The sequence below is a fragment of the Mangifera indica genome, chromosome 20, assembly GCF_011075055.1.
Source record: "Mangifera indica cultivar Alphonso chromosome 20, CATAS_Mindica_2.1, whole genome shotgun sequence".
Lineage (NCBI taxonomy): Eukaryota > Viridiplantae > Streptophyta > Magnoliopsida > Sapindales > Anacardiaceae > Mangifera > Mangifera indica.
Genome location: NC_058156.1, coordinates 1,292,077 through 1,308,183, shown reverse-complemented (window position 1 = coordinate 1,308,183; position 16,107 = coordinate 1,292,077). Strand labels below are relative to the sequence as shown.

Below are 16,107 nucleotides of genomic sequence, written 5' to 3'. Positions count from 1 at the left end.
TTCTTCTTTAACAATTGAAAATCAAATAATATAAAATAGATTTATGTTTATGATTTCATGTGAAATATAATTTTGTTGTAATTTCATATTATTTATATTGTTTAATATCATGATTTCATATTGTTGTATTGTTTAATGTTGTTATAATATTGTTTAATGTTGTATTGATAGTTAAAAAATACAAAAAATTTAGTTCTAGATAAAAACCAGATAAAGAACAGGTTGACAGCAACGTAAACCCTTAGTGTTAACGCCAAGGGTTGGTGTTGCTGTCAACCCCTGGCTTTCCACCAATCTGTTCTTCGTCTGGTTTTTATCTAGAATTAAATTTTCGCATTTTTTAACTATCAATGCAACATTAAATAACATTAAACAATACAACAATATGAAATCACAACATTAAACAATCTAACAACATGAACTCACAACAATATTATATTTCAGATGTGAATTCTTTAAAGAAATTTGACAACTTTCATCTCTCTCTCTTTTGTGTCTAAAATTTGAAATATAATTTTATTGTGATTTCATATTTTTCATAATGTTGTATTATTTAATGTTATTTAATATTGTATTGATGGTTAAAAAATATAAAAATTTAGGGTTAGCGTTGCCGCCAACCTGTTCTTCACCTGGTTTTTATCCAAAACTAAATTTTTATATTTTTTAACCATCAATATAACATTAAATAATACAACAATATGAAATCACAATATTAAACAATATGAAATCACAAAAAAATTATATTTCATATGAACTCATAAACATAAATCTATTTTACATTATTTCATTTTTAATTGTTAAAGAAGAAAATACAAAATATAAATGCTTGAATCAAAACCGATTTGAATTTAAATGATTTTATTATGAAATCTTTGCAGAAAATATGAATTCTCTAAAGAAATTTGATAATTTTCATCTCTTTCTCCTTTTTGTTTATATAAATATTTTATAATAGTTAACGATTCTTTTCTCTAAATTTCTTTTATGGGATTTATTATTCAATCACATTTGCTTGCTTCAAATTTTTTTAAAGTTACAAAAAATATTTCTTTTGTTAGAAGAATGATGGAAAAGAGAGAGAATTTTTCTATATAGAAGATGTCAATGGGGGCATTTAAATAAAAGAGAATAATGTTATAGTATTTTTGTTAAGTCAATGAGTTGTGTGGTCTATATATGTATGGACGGTTAAGAAAATAGGTAAAATATTCAATTACCCTAAACAATATGCTCAATTTTTGCCAACCAAACCGTGACACGTCATCAGTTGATAGGTGCTTTCGAAATTACAAAACGGTCCAGTTTATTGCCTTTCGTGGAATAACGACGCCGTTTATTGAACTATCTTATTTTTGTTCCCGCCCCTGTACTTCTCTGGAATTTAAAATTGGCAGGCTCTGAAATGAAAGAACTTTCTAGAGCAATGGAAGACGCGAAGAAGAGACCTTCACGAAGCATATCGGGCAGGAGAGGAAAGTTTACAGAGACGGCTTCTTCGATCTTCACATCTCAACAAACAAGGTATTATTGTTAAGTTTATTATTCATTATTAACTAGAAATTCAATTAATTTTAGCTGAATCTGTAAACTGTGCTAGCGATTGAAATTAGCTTTAAGATGGAGCACAGGTAATTTTTAATTATTCAATCACTTGTATCTGATGAATGTGACAAGTTACTGGAATTCAGTATCTTGAAGAACGATGAAGCTGTTAGCTCCTGTTAAACCCTGACGTTTGATGCATATTGTGTTGATGCTTGTGATCCCGAAGGAGATTGCAAGCATACACCTGTTTTGAATTATCAAGTGAAGATATATAAAAAATCCGCCGTCAAACAAAATAATTTATATTTGTTGCTTTCCTTAAATGTTGAATAGAGGCTCCTACAACTGAAATTCTTTTGCTTTGGCTGGGGTCTCTGTTCTGTTCCATTGCACCTGGAATAAATTTTGCAAATTTCAGCAGTTGCAGACTCCCCCATTCAAGAGATATAATTGCCCGGTTATGTTAAGTTGCTGCTACAACTGGATCCACTTCTCTTGGTCGGCTACAAGTGGCATCCTCTACAAGCTTAAGCCTTCAAGATGCTATCTTCCAAACAAGCTGCTGCCACAGATAATTTCCAGTACCTATAATCTGCTCAGCCTGGTTTTATTCCCAAAAGCCCTGAGCAATGTCAATTGCCAAGAAACCAGACTCATGCATGTTTTGTATGCTATTCACCCAGGTGTAGTTCAGAGTTTGTATAGCACTGGATTTGGACTGGCATGTCTTTTACCTGTCATGTGTTTTGTTTTTGTAACTATTAGCTCTTATAGGCCTCTTCTTGAACTCTATCTCTATAGGAACTTTGATAGACATTCAAAAGGAGTTGACCTCTTTCAGTATAGCTTTACTTTTGTAGATTTGCCGGTCTTAAGCTTGATTTTGCTATCTTTCTCTTGCAGCTTAGGTTGTTTCCGAGTCTTTCATGGCCGGTTGTTTTTGCGTTAATATATACTTTACTTACCCCAAAAAAAAAAAAAAAAAAGTGAAATTCCCTTTTTCTCTTTATTGAAGTTCAATACTGTTTGTCTTCTTGCTTCAGAGCAAATCTTTTGAAAGACTGTGATCATATTCTGTCTGTGAATATATATATATATATTTTGTTTACTTGTAATTTTTGCATACCATATCTGCTTTTTCTATTTGTTTTTGGAGAAATAGTTGAAAGAAATTAGGGAAAGGGACAGATCTCAATTGGTATGGCTCGTGATGTGGAGCTAGTGCCTTGAACTTTTGATTTGTTTAAATGCTTGTTATGTAATGATTTCCCAAGTTATCCGGATGGGATGGAGGAATGGTTTGCAAATATCCTATTTTGAAATGGTCCATTGGATCAGATTCTGCAAAATAAATTTCTTCGCTCATCTAATGAAACTTCAATTGCATTAAGTTCCCTCTCCATTAACAATTAGTCCTAATGATCTTATGTACTACTGCTTAGATTTTACTTGCAACTGGTGATAATAAATATTTATATATACAGCCAACTCAGATCTTGTCCATCCTCCAAAAACCGAAGACTCCAGGAAGCACTGATGCTGGGAGGTCGCCTAGTAACAGCATTACAGGGAATTCTTTGTCTATCAAAAGGATCAAGTTTCAGATGGTGTTATCAGTTCAGCGGTAAAATCTACCAGTTGTGGCAATCAAATCTCCGAGAACACTAAAATTGGAAACATAAACCAGGTTCAGCTTGCAGCTCTCTTTATTACTTCAAGTAGTCGTATTTGTTTTTTGAACCTGTTAATGGTTATTGTGCTGATTTGGGTCCCAAATTTGCTTTTTTAACACACTCAATTAGACTTTGAAACCTGTGTTTCCCATGGCCCTGGTGATGATGAAAGAAACAGACTTCAAGAGCCTTAGAGTGAAACCAAAGTAAATACATTTTGGATGCGTATGGCTTACTTGACTAACTGACATTTATGAACATTGATTTGAAACAAAAATCTCTCCTAATTTGCACCCAAGAAATCCAATCTTAATTGTGAAAAATTCAATAAAAATCCCTGTAAATGTGAGATAGAGCAGCAGAAGATTGGACACTGACGAGAGGAAAAGGCACTGGTGTACAAACTATTGCCAATAATAATAAACCTTAACTGAAACTACTACTCAATTCCTAAAACAAAATGCATTTATTCATGCTTTCAGTTTTCGTCTAAGAATTTGTATAGTGTGATATCTTTTCTAGACTTGTGCAAGCTGAGAAAGGCCTTAAAAAGGCATTTGCTTGTCCCAGAATTTTGCTCATAATCTTTGCTTCTCTTTCTTTCAGCAAACGCAGAGAATGAAACTGTCCTCCGGGGCTCTGATGGATAGTGGGAAATTAAAGAAATTCGCTTAACAACATAGAAAGAGTGTATTTTATGTTCATACTTGAAAATTATCGTGTGCATATTCTTACCCGCCGTTTGGCATTAGAATGGCTTGGAGAGGAAGATCTTCTAAGAGGTGATCCTGAAGGCACAAATGAAAAGCGAAGTGGAGAGTCTGCTCCTGCACGTCTCTCTGATAATGCGTACATAAATCAATGTAAGATTGTATTGCAGTTGACAATCCTTGGATACCAAAAAAAAAAAAAAATCCCATTTCCAAAAACCTGGTGTTTTGTTGCCTGAAATTCTTGTAAAAAAAGACATTCCTTGTCTTGAGGAAGGCTGTGGAGATTGCAATGTGTACTGCACTTGTCTGCATCACAGTTAATTGCATTAAGAGAAATGTGAGAATTGGGGCACAAGCTCAGAAAGTATTGAATACGACATGGACAAAGATTACCTGAGATAAGTTGAAGGGCTCTCTGTAGTTGTTACTTGAGCAGCTGACAGAACATATCAAAAGATTGTCAGGTTTTTTCCCAGTATTTGGGAAAGCATTTTATACTCATTCTTGGAAATAAATTTGTCGTATAGTGGTGACCCGTTGAGCTATCTAAACTCAAGAATTAGTGTTCCAAAATGGGGATTTCCAAAGAGATCTGTGGTGGTAGCAGTAGAATTAGGCTAATAGGTTCAATCTGTATGGGAGCTTCGCCCTTGCAGTGTAGACCTTTTTTATTACACTTTAGTAAATGCAGAGACTAGGATCCTATTCAGTTAGTTTAATAGAACAAAGTAGGTGCATTATGAAGTGGAGTACGGTTGGCTTCAAAGCGAATTTGTTCGAGTTTGAAACAAGTTTAGCTCAAATGAGTCCGAGATAACGAAGACAAACCTGAGTATGAGTTAGAAAATAAAACCAAAAATGAATCCGAATTAAAGTCGTGTTAGACTTGCAAATCAAGCATGGCTCGCTTGAACCCTTACAAAATAACGTTGTTTTCAATCTTACTTTAAAATAAGATTGGATTCAAAGCAAGCTTATTCAGACTCGAAACGAGTTTAGTTCAAACAAATTTGAGACAATAAATATGAACCTGATCATGAATATGTGATTGAGCAAGCTCGATGAGTTCGAACCAAACCCAAATTGAGCCCAATCTAAAACGAGCTGATCGAGCTCAACTCGTTTCTAACCCTAAAGTAGACGGGTGTGACTTGTTGTGTATATGCAACTTGCAATCAAAAAGAATTGGTGCAAACATGGAGAGCGAGTTAAGGAAGAGGTATAATACACATATAAGGTGTGTACAGTCTGGTTTGAGAGCTCTTTCAAACCAAATTGAAAAAAATGATTTGCAAAATTTCCAAACCAAACCATTTTAATTTTCAAATCAAACCAAAGTAAACTGAAAAAATGCAGTTTGATCCGGTTTGGATTGCGGTTTAAATCAATTAAAATCATTCACTTCTAAATATATACTATTTAACAAAATTAATACAATTATAGTTTTTTAGAGCATGAGATAAATATGTAAAATAAGTATAATATATTTATATATATAATATACATGTAAAAGAGATGATGAAATAATTATGAAAAAAATAAGTTATACGTTGAATTGTTTATTAAAATTTTTTGTCAAATATATATATTTATATATAAAATACAGTTTACAATTTGATTTGATTTAAAAATTGCTCAAATTACAACCCAAATTGAAAAAAAACGGTGTGAAAATTTTTTTAATTAAATAAAATTAAAACATTTTATAAATCAAACCGTAATTTTTAAGTAATTCAGTTTTGTTTTACGATTTAAATTAAATTATACACATCTTTCCCATTTCGGGTATGCGATAAAATCTGTTATTGTATTTTGCATTTTACCGTTGTTTGTTTCCATGGGTTCCATAACAAAAATGAAGAGATTAATTACCAATTTCAAGCTGAGTCAAGTCCTCTTCAGCGTTCATACTGCTATCTTCATAGCTTGATGGGTTCTGGCCGAGAACATCAGTGGTCTCTTCATCTGCATCACCAGTTAAAATTTATTAAAACCTGCTCCTCCAGCGCCATTGCCTTAAAAAAAAACTGAAATTTCAACCAAAGCATTCTCTTCAGAGCTGAGTAGCTAGAGCAGAGGAGGATAATATTTTTGCCTGTCAAGATATAACCCTTATGGTGCTTGGGAGGTATTATCACCAAAGAATGCTGCAAAAGCCCCCCGCCAATGGTATACTCTTGGCATGACTTTACTCTCTAAATTACCAGAAACAAAATAATGCCACAAATTAGAAAAAGATTAAGATTCAAGAAATTCTTAACAATTTTATCTTGTACAAAAAAGGTGAAAAGGTATGGCACCTGTTCCAGGCAAGTCAACTGGAGTCCTGTTTGAGAAGCTTCAGCAAATTTTTCTTCAACAAGATTATTGACTTTGAATGCTATGGAACCCAGGTGGTCCACTGTATTGATCAGAGCTTTGATAGTATAATCTTTCACACTCTCCACCACTCTGAAGAGAAAGATGTTCAGGAACGGTCCGATTCAAGTAAAATTTTCGTCATTAAAAAATGTTCACAAAAAGGATTTGAAAAGTAAACATTCTCCTTTGCAATAGAAATCATCAAGAGAGAAGAGATTGTGGCTGTAGAACTCACATTCGTTTCTGGGACTCTTTGCTGTAAGATATTTCAAAAAATTCTGCTGCTGAGTACAATTGTTTCCTCAAGTTCTTCAAATCCTGGAATCCATGAATCAAGGAAATGGAAAATACCCATTGGGGTTAAATAGAATATGAATACAAATACAATCACAGTTTCGGATTTAAGTAGAATTCGAAGACTAAGCACACCTTCAGAGTATCTGCAAAGAGTAAGCTCTGATGCATGAAGAACTCATCATTGGTTGAAGATTTTTCAGGACCAGAAACTGAAGAAGCTGATGCCATAGTATTCTCCTCTCTATGGAGTACCAAAGTGCTGCTTAAATAAAAAATAAAAGGCGCTTGCTCTTTCTTGTTCCTAACTAAGAACTAAAATCCAGAAGCCTCATCTCAGCGTCAGATTTTCTCTGGTTTTGCCTTTAAATGACAAAGGAGGATATCTAAGCAAGAGGGCATATTCCGAATTAGACTCAGGGTTGGTTCAAGTCCAGTTAGATCAAAAAGGTAACTCCCAACTAGACGCCAATGGGATAATCTAAGGGAGAAAAGGTGTTTCTCTGGTTAATCAAAAGCTTAAAAAGTTTATATGTAGGTACAATTTTCTTTCACTAAATTGATGGGCATTTATTTCTGGACAGTGAGATTATCTGGGGCTGGTTTTGTAGATGTGTCTCTCTGTCTGTGTATGCTTGGGATAGTTATACAATTACTGGAAAGAGACAAGGATCAACAAGGGGACAATAAAAAAGTGGAGTAAAGTGTTCAACTTTCCTTCTGAAAACAAAGCAACAACAATCAATAGCATTTTGCAAGCCGAGGAGAAAGAGATTGGGTTGGTTTGTGAACTCTACTGCAGATGAAACAGCCTGAAATTCATAAAATCCGGCCACATGTCAGCCATGTGCTTGTTCTGCTCATTGTCAAAATGGGGACCGACCATTTTCTAAAAGAAACAAAGTATTCATTGATGGGGGAAGGAATTAAAAGAGCGATCTAACTTTTGATTCTTTTTTCTGAGAGATTGAATTTGATAGATGGAAAGTTGGTACAAAGCATGCAAATTCCGATGACTGAGTTTAATGCATGATTCTCTTAACAACTAACTACATTTTGTTCAAATAATTTTCTCATCAGTAATAGTCAATAAATAGTTTACAAACTTAGCTGTGAAATTCAACGGCATGGCTTGAATGGAATACAGAACCCATCTCAAGGGCAATAAATTCCCAACATCTAAGCCCATTATTTTAATAAACAATAAAATTATACATATATACTCTTGATATATAATTTAGGTATACAGATAATATATTATAATATGATTTGATGATTTTGAATTAAAAATAATATCTAATCACATGTTAACATATTAACTGTGTACTCAAATTGTGTACAAAAAGTACGTACACATAACATTACTCATATGATAATGTGGATCTGTAAGCAACACGTGAATTCAAATCAAACTGAGAAAAATCAATTTGAATTCAAAATAATGAGATGGAGTCAAATTTAAACTCACTCGACTGGTGAACAATTACACTAAAGAAGACCATAAATTATAGCAAAAGAATAATCGTCAAAGGAAAAAATTACCGGTGAAAAATTGTCAAAAAGTCTTTGAACTCGAATTGAGCGGAAACTTCAGTGCAAGTTCGATTTATTCAAATCAAATGTGAATTCGAACTCAAACTCAAATCATCCCTACATGGAAGGTGTCAACTAAACATTGGTAAAATGCTATACTTTGCGTAGACCTTACAAAATAGGTAACTCATATAAGAACATGTATGAGACAAGGTCTTTATTCTATAAATGCTTCAACTCTCAGCAAGCAATGGGACAAGGTCTTTCTCTTTCTTTCTTTCTGTTCATTAATCAATGATTGCATAACTTTTCAAGTTCTAGACTCACCTTCTTCATCAATCAAACCAACTGGAAATATGATGAATGCGTAATGCACATAACAATTGGTCTAGGCTCCTTAACTTGTATATGCAGGGGCGTGCCATAGTATTCTCAGCATTGTTGTATATATGACTATTGCATTTCACTGTCAACTACAAAAAATAGATGCTTACCAGACAAATTGACTGTAGCATAAAAAATTAGGCCACTGCTTTCAAAAGTCTTAAAGTAAATAATCTTATTCTTCCTTTAATTTTCGAAGGATTCAATTTAAGTTGTGCCTAACTAAAAATCATTATGTTATGCAGATGGGGCCTTTTTTGGAAAGAACTGTAGCCTCTTTTCGCCTTCTACCTCCAACTGGTAACTATGCTCCTCCATACAAGGATCCATGGAGATTTTGGTGCATTTGTGATAGATTTTAGTAATAGATTTTTGCGGGCGGGCTAGTATGCCCACAGGTCATTTGTGATTTATTTCCTATTTATCTATTTTTTCCTCTTCATTTACCCGTTTTATTTGTATCCGTTTTTATCTCATTTACCCGTCTGTCCATCAAGTCTAACTTTTAGATTCGAGTTTAGGCCATTGAGAGACTCTCTGCCCTCCCAGTACGTCTGCGCAGTTGCACAATGCAAGGCCCATTAAAAGCTTGATTAAATTATTCTATGTTTACATCAATAATATTTTCTTATATTTAAGATGAATGCAACAGTAGTTGAGCATTCCCTATCAAACGGCTAAATTATTATTGACAAGAAATTTATGATTGATCGTCTCCTTTCAACAGTCGCCGTTAGGTAATTATTTGAGCTATAATGTCCAAGTTAATAGTGTGCTCCTGACTAGTTTTACCTCGTGTCAAACTAAGCTCAATTCATTTATTGTTAGTCCAAGAAGATTAAACTCAGATTTGTTATCGATCGGTTTGATGAATTCGCAAACTCATGATTATATAAAAAGTAAATTAGCTCATCAAAATAAATACAGAAAAAATATAGTAAATATATAAGTTATATGTTTCAATTATAAATTTTTCAAAACTAAGAAATTTATATATTTAGTCTGTACTGAAGTCAATCATGTCTTGAGTTTAAACTCAAATTGAAAACTTACCGGTTTGACAAGCTGAAGATACGTGTTATAGCTCCAGATTACACCTCTAAAATTCATGCCCAGTTTAGTTCCTATGACCGGGTTGACAAATCACAATAAAGATCTAAGATTGTGAATATAATAACGGAATTATCTATTATATCATGTATCAAAATCTAATTTTTAATATTATATATCAAATATTTTACCAAATCGTGTAATACAATTTTCAAAAATAAAATAATAAAAAAATATAATTAACACTATTATTTTAAAAAATATCACACCTGTCATATATACCACTACTAGATCATTATTTTTTTTTTAAAACATATCATTTTATATTAATTATATATATCACCCTTCCGTTCACTATATAATATTAATTCAATATATTTTATGATACGTATCGTATTTTACTTGTATCGTATCATATCATATATCGTATGATACTAATAACTATGAGTAAAGTCATCGAAAATTAAACCTTATTTTGCACGTGTAATTACAGTAAATCTGAAATAAGTGAAGCCCTTTTTACTTAGTTGAGCATGTATAATGAACTCCCTGTTTAAGAAAGAAGCATAGATAACAATAAAAAAAAAGAAGGCACAGAAGCCTCGCTAAAATGGGATCAGGTGTAACCAGGTGGTAAAAAGATGTGTGCTGCAAATTGTGTACTAAGGAAACTTAACAAATTAAAGTAGAAAAAAATAAACAACAATTTTAAGTTTTATACCAAATGGGTGCAATTAAAATTTTCAATAAAAGTTCTACCACCAGCTTGCAGCGCTGAAAACAGGGGCAAATGCAACCTTGGAGCAATTTCCTTAAACAATCCTCTCCAACTCCCTTGCATAACTGAGTGTCTGGTTAATGAGTTGCAGTGATGGGATCTCCTTGCAAGGTGCAGATTCTTTTGCCTTCTGGAAGAATACGGATCCATTCTTTATCTCCCACTCCGGATGCTCCTGCATATTTAAGAAAACGTATGTAGATCCGAAAAAAAAAAGATAATTATGTCTTAGTAATGGAGACAATTCATGACTTTTTTTCCTCTCTTCTGGGACATTGTAAAACACACAAACACAGCGTATCTACTCACACATTAATGAGCTAAGTTCTGGTAATTTACCTCCTCAATATATTGCAAAAGTTCTTTATCAGAAGTGAACAGCAGCATTTGGTGGGTATCATTAATTGAAAGGTAATCATATGCCTTCTCACTACATCCAGCTATCTCATCTCTAGAAGTTACAGAAAAGTGAAAAAAGCTAATGAGTACTGATAACACAGATGCTGTAGATGAAAACATTAAGCAGATATTAAATTCTAGAAATTGTAAATCAGAATGATTTCAATACTCAAGATAGCCAAGGTGACGGGTATCAACTAAATCAAATCTCATTCCTGTATGCAACCATCTCTAAATTCACAAGTCCAAACAATTTACCTCACTGTCTTTGCTAGAAGATCCATGAAATACCCATAAGTTTCATGAGGTACATTCTGTTTGGCACTCAAGACGCGGTTATAAGCCCCTTCCATAAAGGATTGCTCCAACTCCACGGCATGTTTAATGCAAGGGTTCTCCAAAGCAGTAGAAGAAAGCAATTCCAGTTCAGTATGGAATTCAGCAATTCTGTTTTGGACTAAAAGTCTCAACAGGTTTAGACCTAAGATCATGTATTCATTTGGGGATCCTGGAAGACGACTCCTGCTCCATCAAAAGAAAAGTAAGTCATTAACATTTTTCAGAATTAGCAGACCAAAACTTAGAAACACATCTTTGCTAATAATTAGCCAAAGCAAATTTTCTATCATATCTATTCTCCCTACAGTTCCCCCATTTATCAAGTCCATATGTGCCAAAGAATCAGATTACTTGCACCTTAACAGAAGTACAGAACTTGCACCACATAACCAGGGCACCCACAAAAAAGGGCTTTAGCAGAAAGAATTAGATCAATTTACCCAGCATCAGTATAATAAGGCTTCAATTGAAAGAAATCCCTCTCAAATGCATCTTGATCCTCAATCTTCACACTTAAGAGAACAGCATGCTCATAAATATCCCCTGGACATAAAAAATAAGAACTATATCATGAGTGAAAAAATCTTCACTACAATCCTTAGACACATGCAGATTGTAGAAAGAACATTGTAATTCATAAATTGATTGTGTATAACATACTTATTCCTATTCTCACAACGGTTTAATACTACGTTTAATTCCTCTGACCAGGCTCAAACTATGAAAGCACATGTACCATTCTACTCCAGACTTAGTATAAAGTCATTCAATAAATATGGTTCACTATTAGTTTTTACTATTTATTAAATCAATAATACTTCCTTCTCCAAGCCCGTGCCTTAATGTTCTCCCTGGCATAATATTCCAATGACTTAAATTTCTTCCTTTAATCTATGATTGGATAAAATTGGCTACAAAAAATGAAGAATTTATAACCTGACAAAATAAAAAATTATGAATAGACTTGAGTCAAGCATATTACTTGCTAATGTCAACTCATGAATTGCATTAGCCGTATTTTCAAATAATGGTGGCAGGCTTCTGAAGGAGGTCAGCAAAACCTACAAAAAGATAAAAACCCAGATAACTCATTTTGCAGACCAATAAATAAGTCCAAGCACCAGCATATTAAACAGCAAAAAAAACTTCAGACCTCATCATATGCTCCTCATATATCACAATTGCACCCATAAATAGGCTATAGCAAGAGAGTTAAAGCTGTAAAAGCCCAAAATTGAAAAGGCTAAACATAACGCTCACTATATTGAGCTACGAAATTAGCTACTCTCTATATTAGAAGACCAGCATCTATACCAATTGCGAGCTTGTAACATGACAAGTATTGCATGCAATGTTAAAAAAAAAAAATCCATATTTCTAAGATATTTCCAGCATCCACACTATGAAACAAGAAAAGTGTTCCCAGCATTGAAGAACATGGAAGTATAAATTTAAAGTATCTCTAAATCAAAACACATTAATTTTCTTTTAAAAAATTCCTTAATTGGGACACAGAAAACCAACACCAGATCAATTCTAAAGCAATTCAATATCAAACATACCAAATGAACCCTAAACTCTATAAATCAGACTCTCAGTCTAACTTCACCGATTCGAAACACTGATTTACAAAGAAAAACCTCAAAACAAAAAACTACTTTCTATTTCATCATCGAAACAAAATAAAATGATCGATGCACGTGTGCGTAAAGCGATAAATTAGGGCAAGACATGAACCAACCTTGAGATGAGAAAGGAGTTCGGTACAAGAGTCGTAGTCCTTTCTGGTAATTGCAGCTTTGAAGCGATCGAATCGCTGAGAAACTTCCGTGAGTTTTGGATCCATGTATCTCTCTTTCTCTGTAGTCTTCGCTTCCGGTGCTCCTCTGTGCTCAGTATCGTCTTTGCTTTGGCTTGGCTTCGAAGAAAGAATTTCAGATTTATATGGGCTTCAAGGCGGGCTTGGCTTGGGGCCCTTATAATTAAGTCCCAAAAGGCCGCTCTAGATTTATAGCCTTCTTTCTGCAGTCAGTCAATTCGAGTTCGTCATGTCATCGGAATGTTGTCCATAGATTCATTTTCTCTCGTTTTTATAATAGTTTTTCGAACCATTCATCATCAATTTGATTAAACTGAGTTTGATCGACAGATGAAGGATATCCTAGACTAAGAGAATAATGAATAGTTCAAGAGTGTAGTAACTTGGCCTCTAAAAATTAGTTTAAGGACAATAGAAGAATTTAAGGGATCGTAAATTCAAACCTCTTTTAATAATGTTTTAAAATTTAATTTTTGAATTATTTAGTATAATAATTATTATGTCAGTTACTAAATTTAGGTTTTATTTATTTAATATAATTGATTTAATTTCAAAAAAACGATGAAACTCAAATGAAATTTTCTTTATAAAAATTTTATGAGATTTTTTTTTCACATATTTAAAGAGTGTTTTATTGCATAGTAATTGAATCATATATCATATCTTATATCAAAATTTTAATTTTTTATATCATATATTCTATATCATATTATATCGTATGATATGATTTTTAAAAAATAATATAATATAATATTAATAAAATTATAAAAATTTTAATTGACATGTTATGACTTTAGAAAATATTATAAACATTCTTGAAAATTTAAAATTTTGTATATATATCTCTATTAAATTTTTTTTTAAAGTGTATCAATTAGTATCAATAATATATATCATATCATATAATATATTCATTATATCATATTAATATAATATATTTTATAACAAATATCGTTTTGTATTTGTATCATATATTATAAAATATTAAAGGTTTATTAAACTTTAGGGGGCTGCAAAAAGATTTACTTAGTTTTCCCAACCTGCGCCGGGATGCGTAGTCTACATCGTCGTGACCCACGTTTCCCCGTTTCATTACTCGATCCTCCCTCAGCTCCAAGCAGAAGTAAACAATGGCGACCCCTTCACTGACACTCCCCTCAACTCTCAGCCCTTATTCAAAATCCTCATTTTACCCTCATTGTTTCTCTCAATTCCCATCTCCACCTCTCCTTTCCTTCACTCGCACTCTCAAACCCTTCCGTACGAGACCAAAATCCGTCATTCTTTTTCCCCGCAGCAACTCTGTTTCTCAAGCCCTAGACTTTTCGGGCTCTTTCTTCGAAGGTGGTGGGTTCGGGTCAGATGAAGACCCGACTTCAGTGCCACCTGGGTCGGTTGGAACTGCGACCGCTATCAAGGAGAAAGAGGAGCCCCAATGCCCACCTGGGTTGAGACAGTATGAGACGATGATGGTGTTGAGACCCGACATGTCTGAAGATGAGAGAATTGCTCTTACACAGAAGTACGAGGAGGTAATCATATGTTGCACTTGCCCTCTTGTTATTGCGAAACTTATCGTTCAAATGAAGTAGACCATAATTATTTTACTGAAGCTCAAGTGTTATTCATAAAAATAGAAATTTGTATTATATATTGGTTAAAACAAGAAAAGATTTATGTTGCAGTTCAAAGCTGAAGACTTTCTGGCAATTAAATTTGTTGTTGGTTTATAATTAAACTTATTTCATATAGAATTCTACTTGAAGTGTTTTCGTTGAAGAGCTGGGAAGCACCGAAACTTACCCCAAGATGCGTTTCTGTGTTTCCGAAACGTTTCCGTTTCTGAAACTCCTTGAACCTGGTAAAAAACATTCCAGGAGCATTTCATAAATATAAAAAAATTTGAAATGCATTTCTTTTCTTTATTTTTTAATCAATTAAAAATTAATTTCATATATCACTCTCCATTACAATTTCGAATCCTAACTCCGATTTCTTCTTCCCTCCTCCCGGGTATCGGAAGCTTTTCTCCTATCCGGTGTGTTAAAACCCATCTCCACTCCATTTCCAACTTCTTCAACTATCGATGAATGCTTGAAAAATTGGTTTAATCAGATTTGATATACACTATTTATTTGGTCGTCAGTTCATAGGTGAAGTTGGTTAAGTGTACACTTTATTATTGCTAACAAGTTGCTGTATTTTTTTTTGAAGAAATACAAGTTTTGTATTTTTTTATGAACTTTTTTTATTTTATATTTTTTATATTTATATGTTTCCTCACACTTTCATTTCCTATATTTTATAGAAAATATGTTTCAACATTTTCATTTCTGCATTTCTGTTTCCATGCTACATAGTGTAAGAGTGTTTGAGGTCTGTGGTGGGAATCATCTTCCACTGGGGCTTTAGGAAATTCAGTTCTAGGTGTCTAGGAAGTTGTATAACTATTTAGAACTTGAGTTTCATACTTTAATATACATGGAATTGAGCCAGGAATTTTTGTCTCAATATATTTTTATATTGTTGAATATAAGGAGATTGGCTGGTGTAATTAAGTTTACGAAATTTCATGTAACATTTTCATTGCAAGTTTTCTTTGGTTTCTGCTAATATTGGCGTTTTTGTAGTTGCTTGTTGCTGGGGGTGGTATCTATGTAGGGGTATTTAATAGGGGGATGATTCCACTAGCTTACAGCATAAAGAAGAGAAACAAGGCAGGGGAGAGCAATACATACTTGGATGGTATCTACCTCCTCTTCACCTACTTCACTAAACCTGAGTCCATGCAGGCTCTTGAGGTGACTATGAACACTGATGATGATGTTATCCGAGCATCCAGTTTTAAAGTTAGGAAGCATAAGCGATAGATTGTTTCGATCCTTTGCATAAGAAAAGATTCACTTCTGCAATGGAATCTCATATGTTATGAATCCTTTTGTTCCCAGATTATCTGAATTCTATTTGTTTTGTCAATTACAGATTTGGATCAGTGTGAATAGAATGAAAATATTTGTTTATTGAAGTTGCATATAGTAAAAATTTTCTGGTAATTTTCTCTATTATCCATCTTGTTAAGCCTTGCCTGTGTACAACAGAAATTTTAACCAAAATGTAAGCTCATCTTTACGAACATTGACAAGAGTAAACCCCAGTTGAGAATTGGGATGTTGTTGATTCCCTGTGTCATCTGTATTGGTTTCTTTAGACAAGACC

General features: G+C 33.4%; 3 protein-coding genes and 2 long non-coding RNA genes across 8 annotated transcripts; 3 read left to right on the top strand and 2 right to left on the bottom strand.

Moving 5' to 3' along the window:
- The first annotated feature begins 1,344 nt into the window (after nucleotides 1-1,344).
- Nucleotides 1,345-4,480, top strand: LOC123204645. Of its 4 annotated transcripts, none has more exons than XR_006499596.1 (3): nucleotides 1,345-1,524; nucleotides 1,882-3,235; nucleotides 3,828-4,480. It is a non-coding gene; the product is annotated as an uncharacterized LOC123204645 (long non-coding RNA). The 4 variants fall into 4 exon arrangements; XR_006499595.1 differs by having other exon boundaries at nucleotides 1,692-3,235; XR_006499597.1 differs by having other exon boundaries at nucleotides 1,346-1,524; nucleotides 1,970-3,235.
- LOC123204644 (protein ABIL3-like) lies at nucleotides 3,509-7,441 on the bottom strand. Its single transcript, XM_044621418.1, has 9 exons — nucleotides 6,725-7,441; nucleotides 6,531-6,613; nucleotides 6,235-6,385; nucleotides 6,030-6,129; nucleotides 5,807-5,899; nucleotides 4,328-4,370; nucleotides 4,152-4,240; nucleotides 3,957-4,060; nucleotides 3,509-3,860 (listed from the first exon to the last, which is right to left on the bottom strand). Exons 1-9 carry the CDS (start codon nucleotides 6,818-6,820, stop codon nucleotides 3,711-3,713), a joined length of 909 nt encoding a protein of 302 aa, XP_044477353.1. The 5' UTR covers nucleotides 6,821-7,441; the 3' UTR covers nucleotides 3,509-3,710.
- Nucleotides 7,442-8,335: 894 nt separating this feature from the next.
- LOC123203928 lies at nucleotides 8,336-8,849 on the top strand. The gene is made up of 2 exons (XR_006499397.1): nucleotides 8,336-8,382; nucleotides 8,752-8,849. It is a non-coding gene; the product is annotated as an uncharacterized LOC123203928 (long non-coding RNA).
- A 1,309-nt stretch (nucleotides 8,850-10,158) lies between these two features.
- On the bottom strand, nucleotides 10,159-13,194 carry LOC123204686 (26S proteasome non-ATPase regulatory subunit 8 homolog A-like). Its single transcript, XM_044621467.1, has 6 exons — nucleotides 12,814-13,194; nucleotides 12,055-12,133; nucleotides 11,513-11,615; nucleotides 10,992-11,255; nucleotides 10,674-10,785; nucleotides 10,159-10,509 (listed from the first exon to the last, which is right to left on the bottom strand). The coding sequence occupies exons 1-6, from the start codon at nucleotides 12,916-12,918 to the stop codon at nucleotides 10,369-10,371; spliced, it is 804 nt and encodes a 267-aa protein (XP_044477402.1). The 5' UTR covers nucleotides 12,919-13,194; the 3' UTR covers nucleotides 10,159-10,368.
- A 702-nt stretch (nucleotides 13,195-13,896) lies between these two features.
- On the top strand, nucleotides 13,897-15,953 carry LOC123204685 (30S ribosomal protein S6 alpha, chloroplastic-like). The gene is made up of 2 exons (XM_044621466.1): nucleotides 13,897-14,423; nucleotides 15,522-15,953. The coding sequence occupies exons 1-2, from the start codon at nucleotides 14,022-14,024 to the stop codon at nucleotides 15,759-15,761; spliced, it is 642 nt and encodes a 213-aa protein (XP_044477401.1). The 5' UTR covers nucleotides 13,897-14,021; the 3' UTR covers nucleotides 15,762-15,953.
- The last annotated feature ends 154 nt before the right edge of the window (nucleotides 15,954-16,107 follow it).

Coding starts and splice junctions, on each gene's coding strand:
- LOC123204644 (XM_044621418.1), bottom strand. CDS start 6,820: ATGGCATCAGCTTCTTCAGTTTCTGGTCCTGAAAAATCTTCAACCAAT. Junction 6,614..6,724: donor TCTTTGCAGATACTCTGAAG/GTGTGCTTAGTC, acceptor CATGGATTCCAG/GATTTGAAGAACTTGAGGAA. Junction 6,386..6,530: donor AAAGAGTCCCAGAAACGAAT/GTGAGTTCTACA, acceptor CTTTCTCTTCAG/AGTGGTGGAGAGTGTGAAAG.
- LOC123204686 (XM_044621467.1), bottom strand. CDS start 12,918: ATGGATCCAAAACTCACGGAAGTTTCTCAGCGATTCGATCGCTTCAAA. Junction 11,256..11,512: donor CCTTATTATACTGATGCTGG/GTAAATTGATCT, acceptor TTGATGGAGCAG/GAGTCGTCTTCCAGGATCCC. Junction 10,786..10,991: donor CTTCTAGCAAAGACAGTGAG/GTAAATTGTTTG, acceptor TGTAACTTCTAG/AGATGAGATAGCTGGATGTA.
- LOC123204685 (XM_044621466.1), top strand. CDS start 14,022: ATGGCGACCCCTTCACTGACACTCCCCTCAACTCTCAGCCCTTATTCA. Junction 14,424..15,521: donor TTACACAGAAGTACGAGGAG/GTAATCATATGT, acceptor GCGTTTTTGTAG/TTGCTTGTTGCTGGGGGTGG.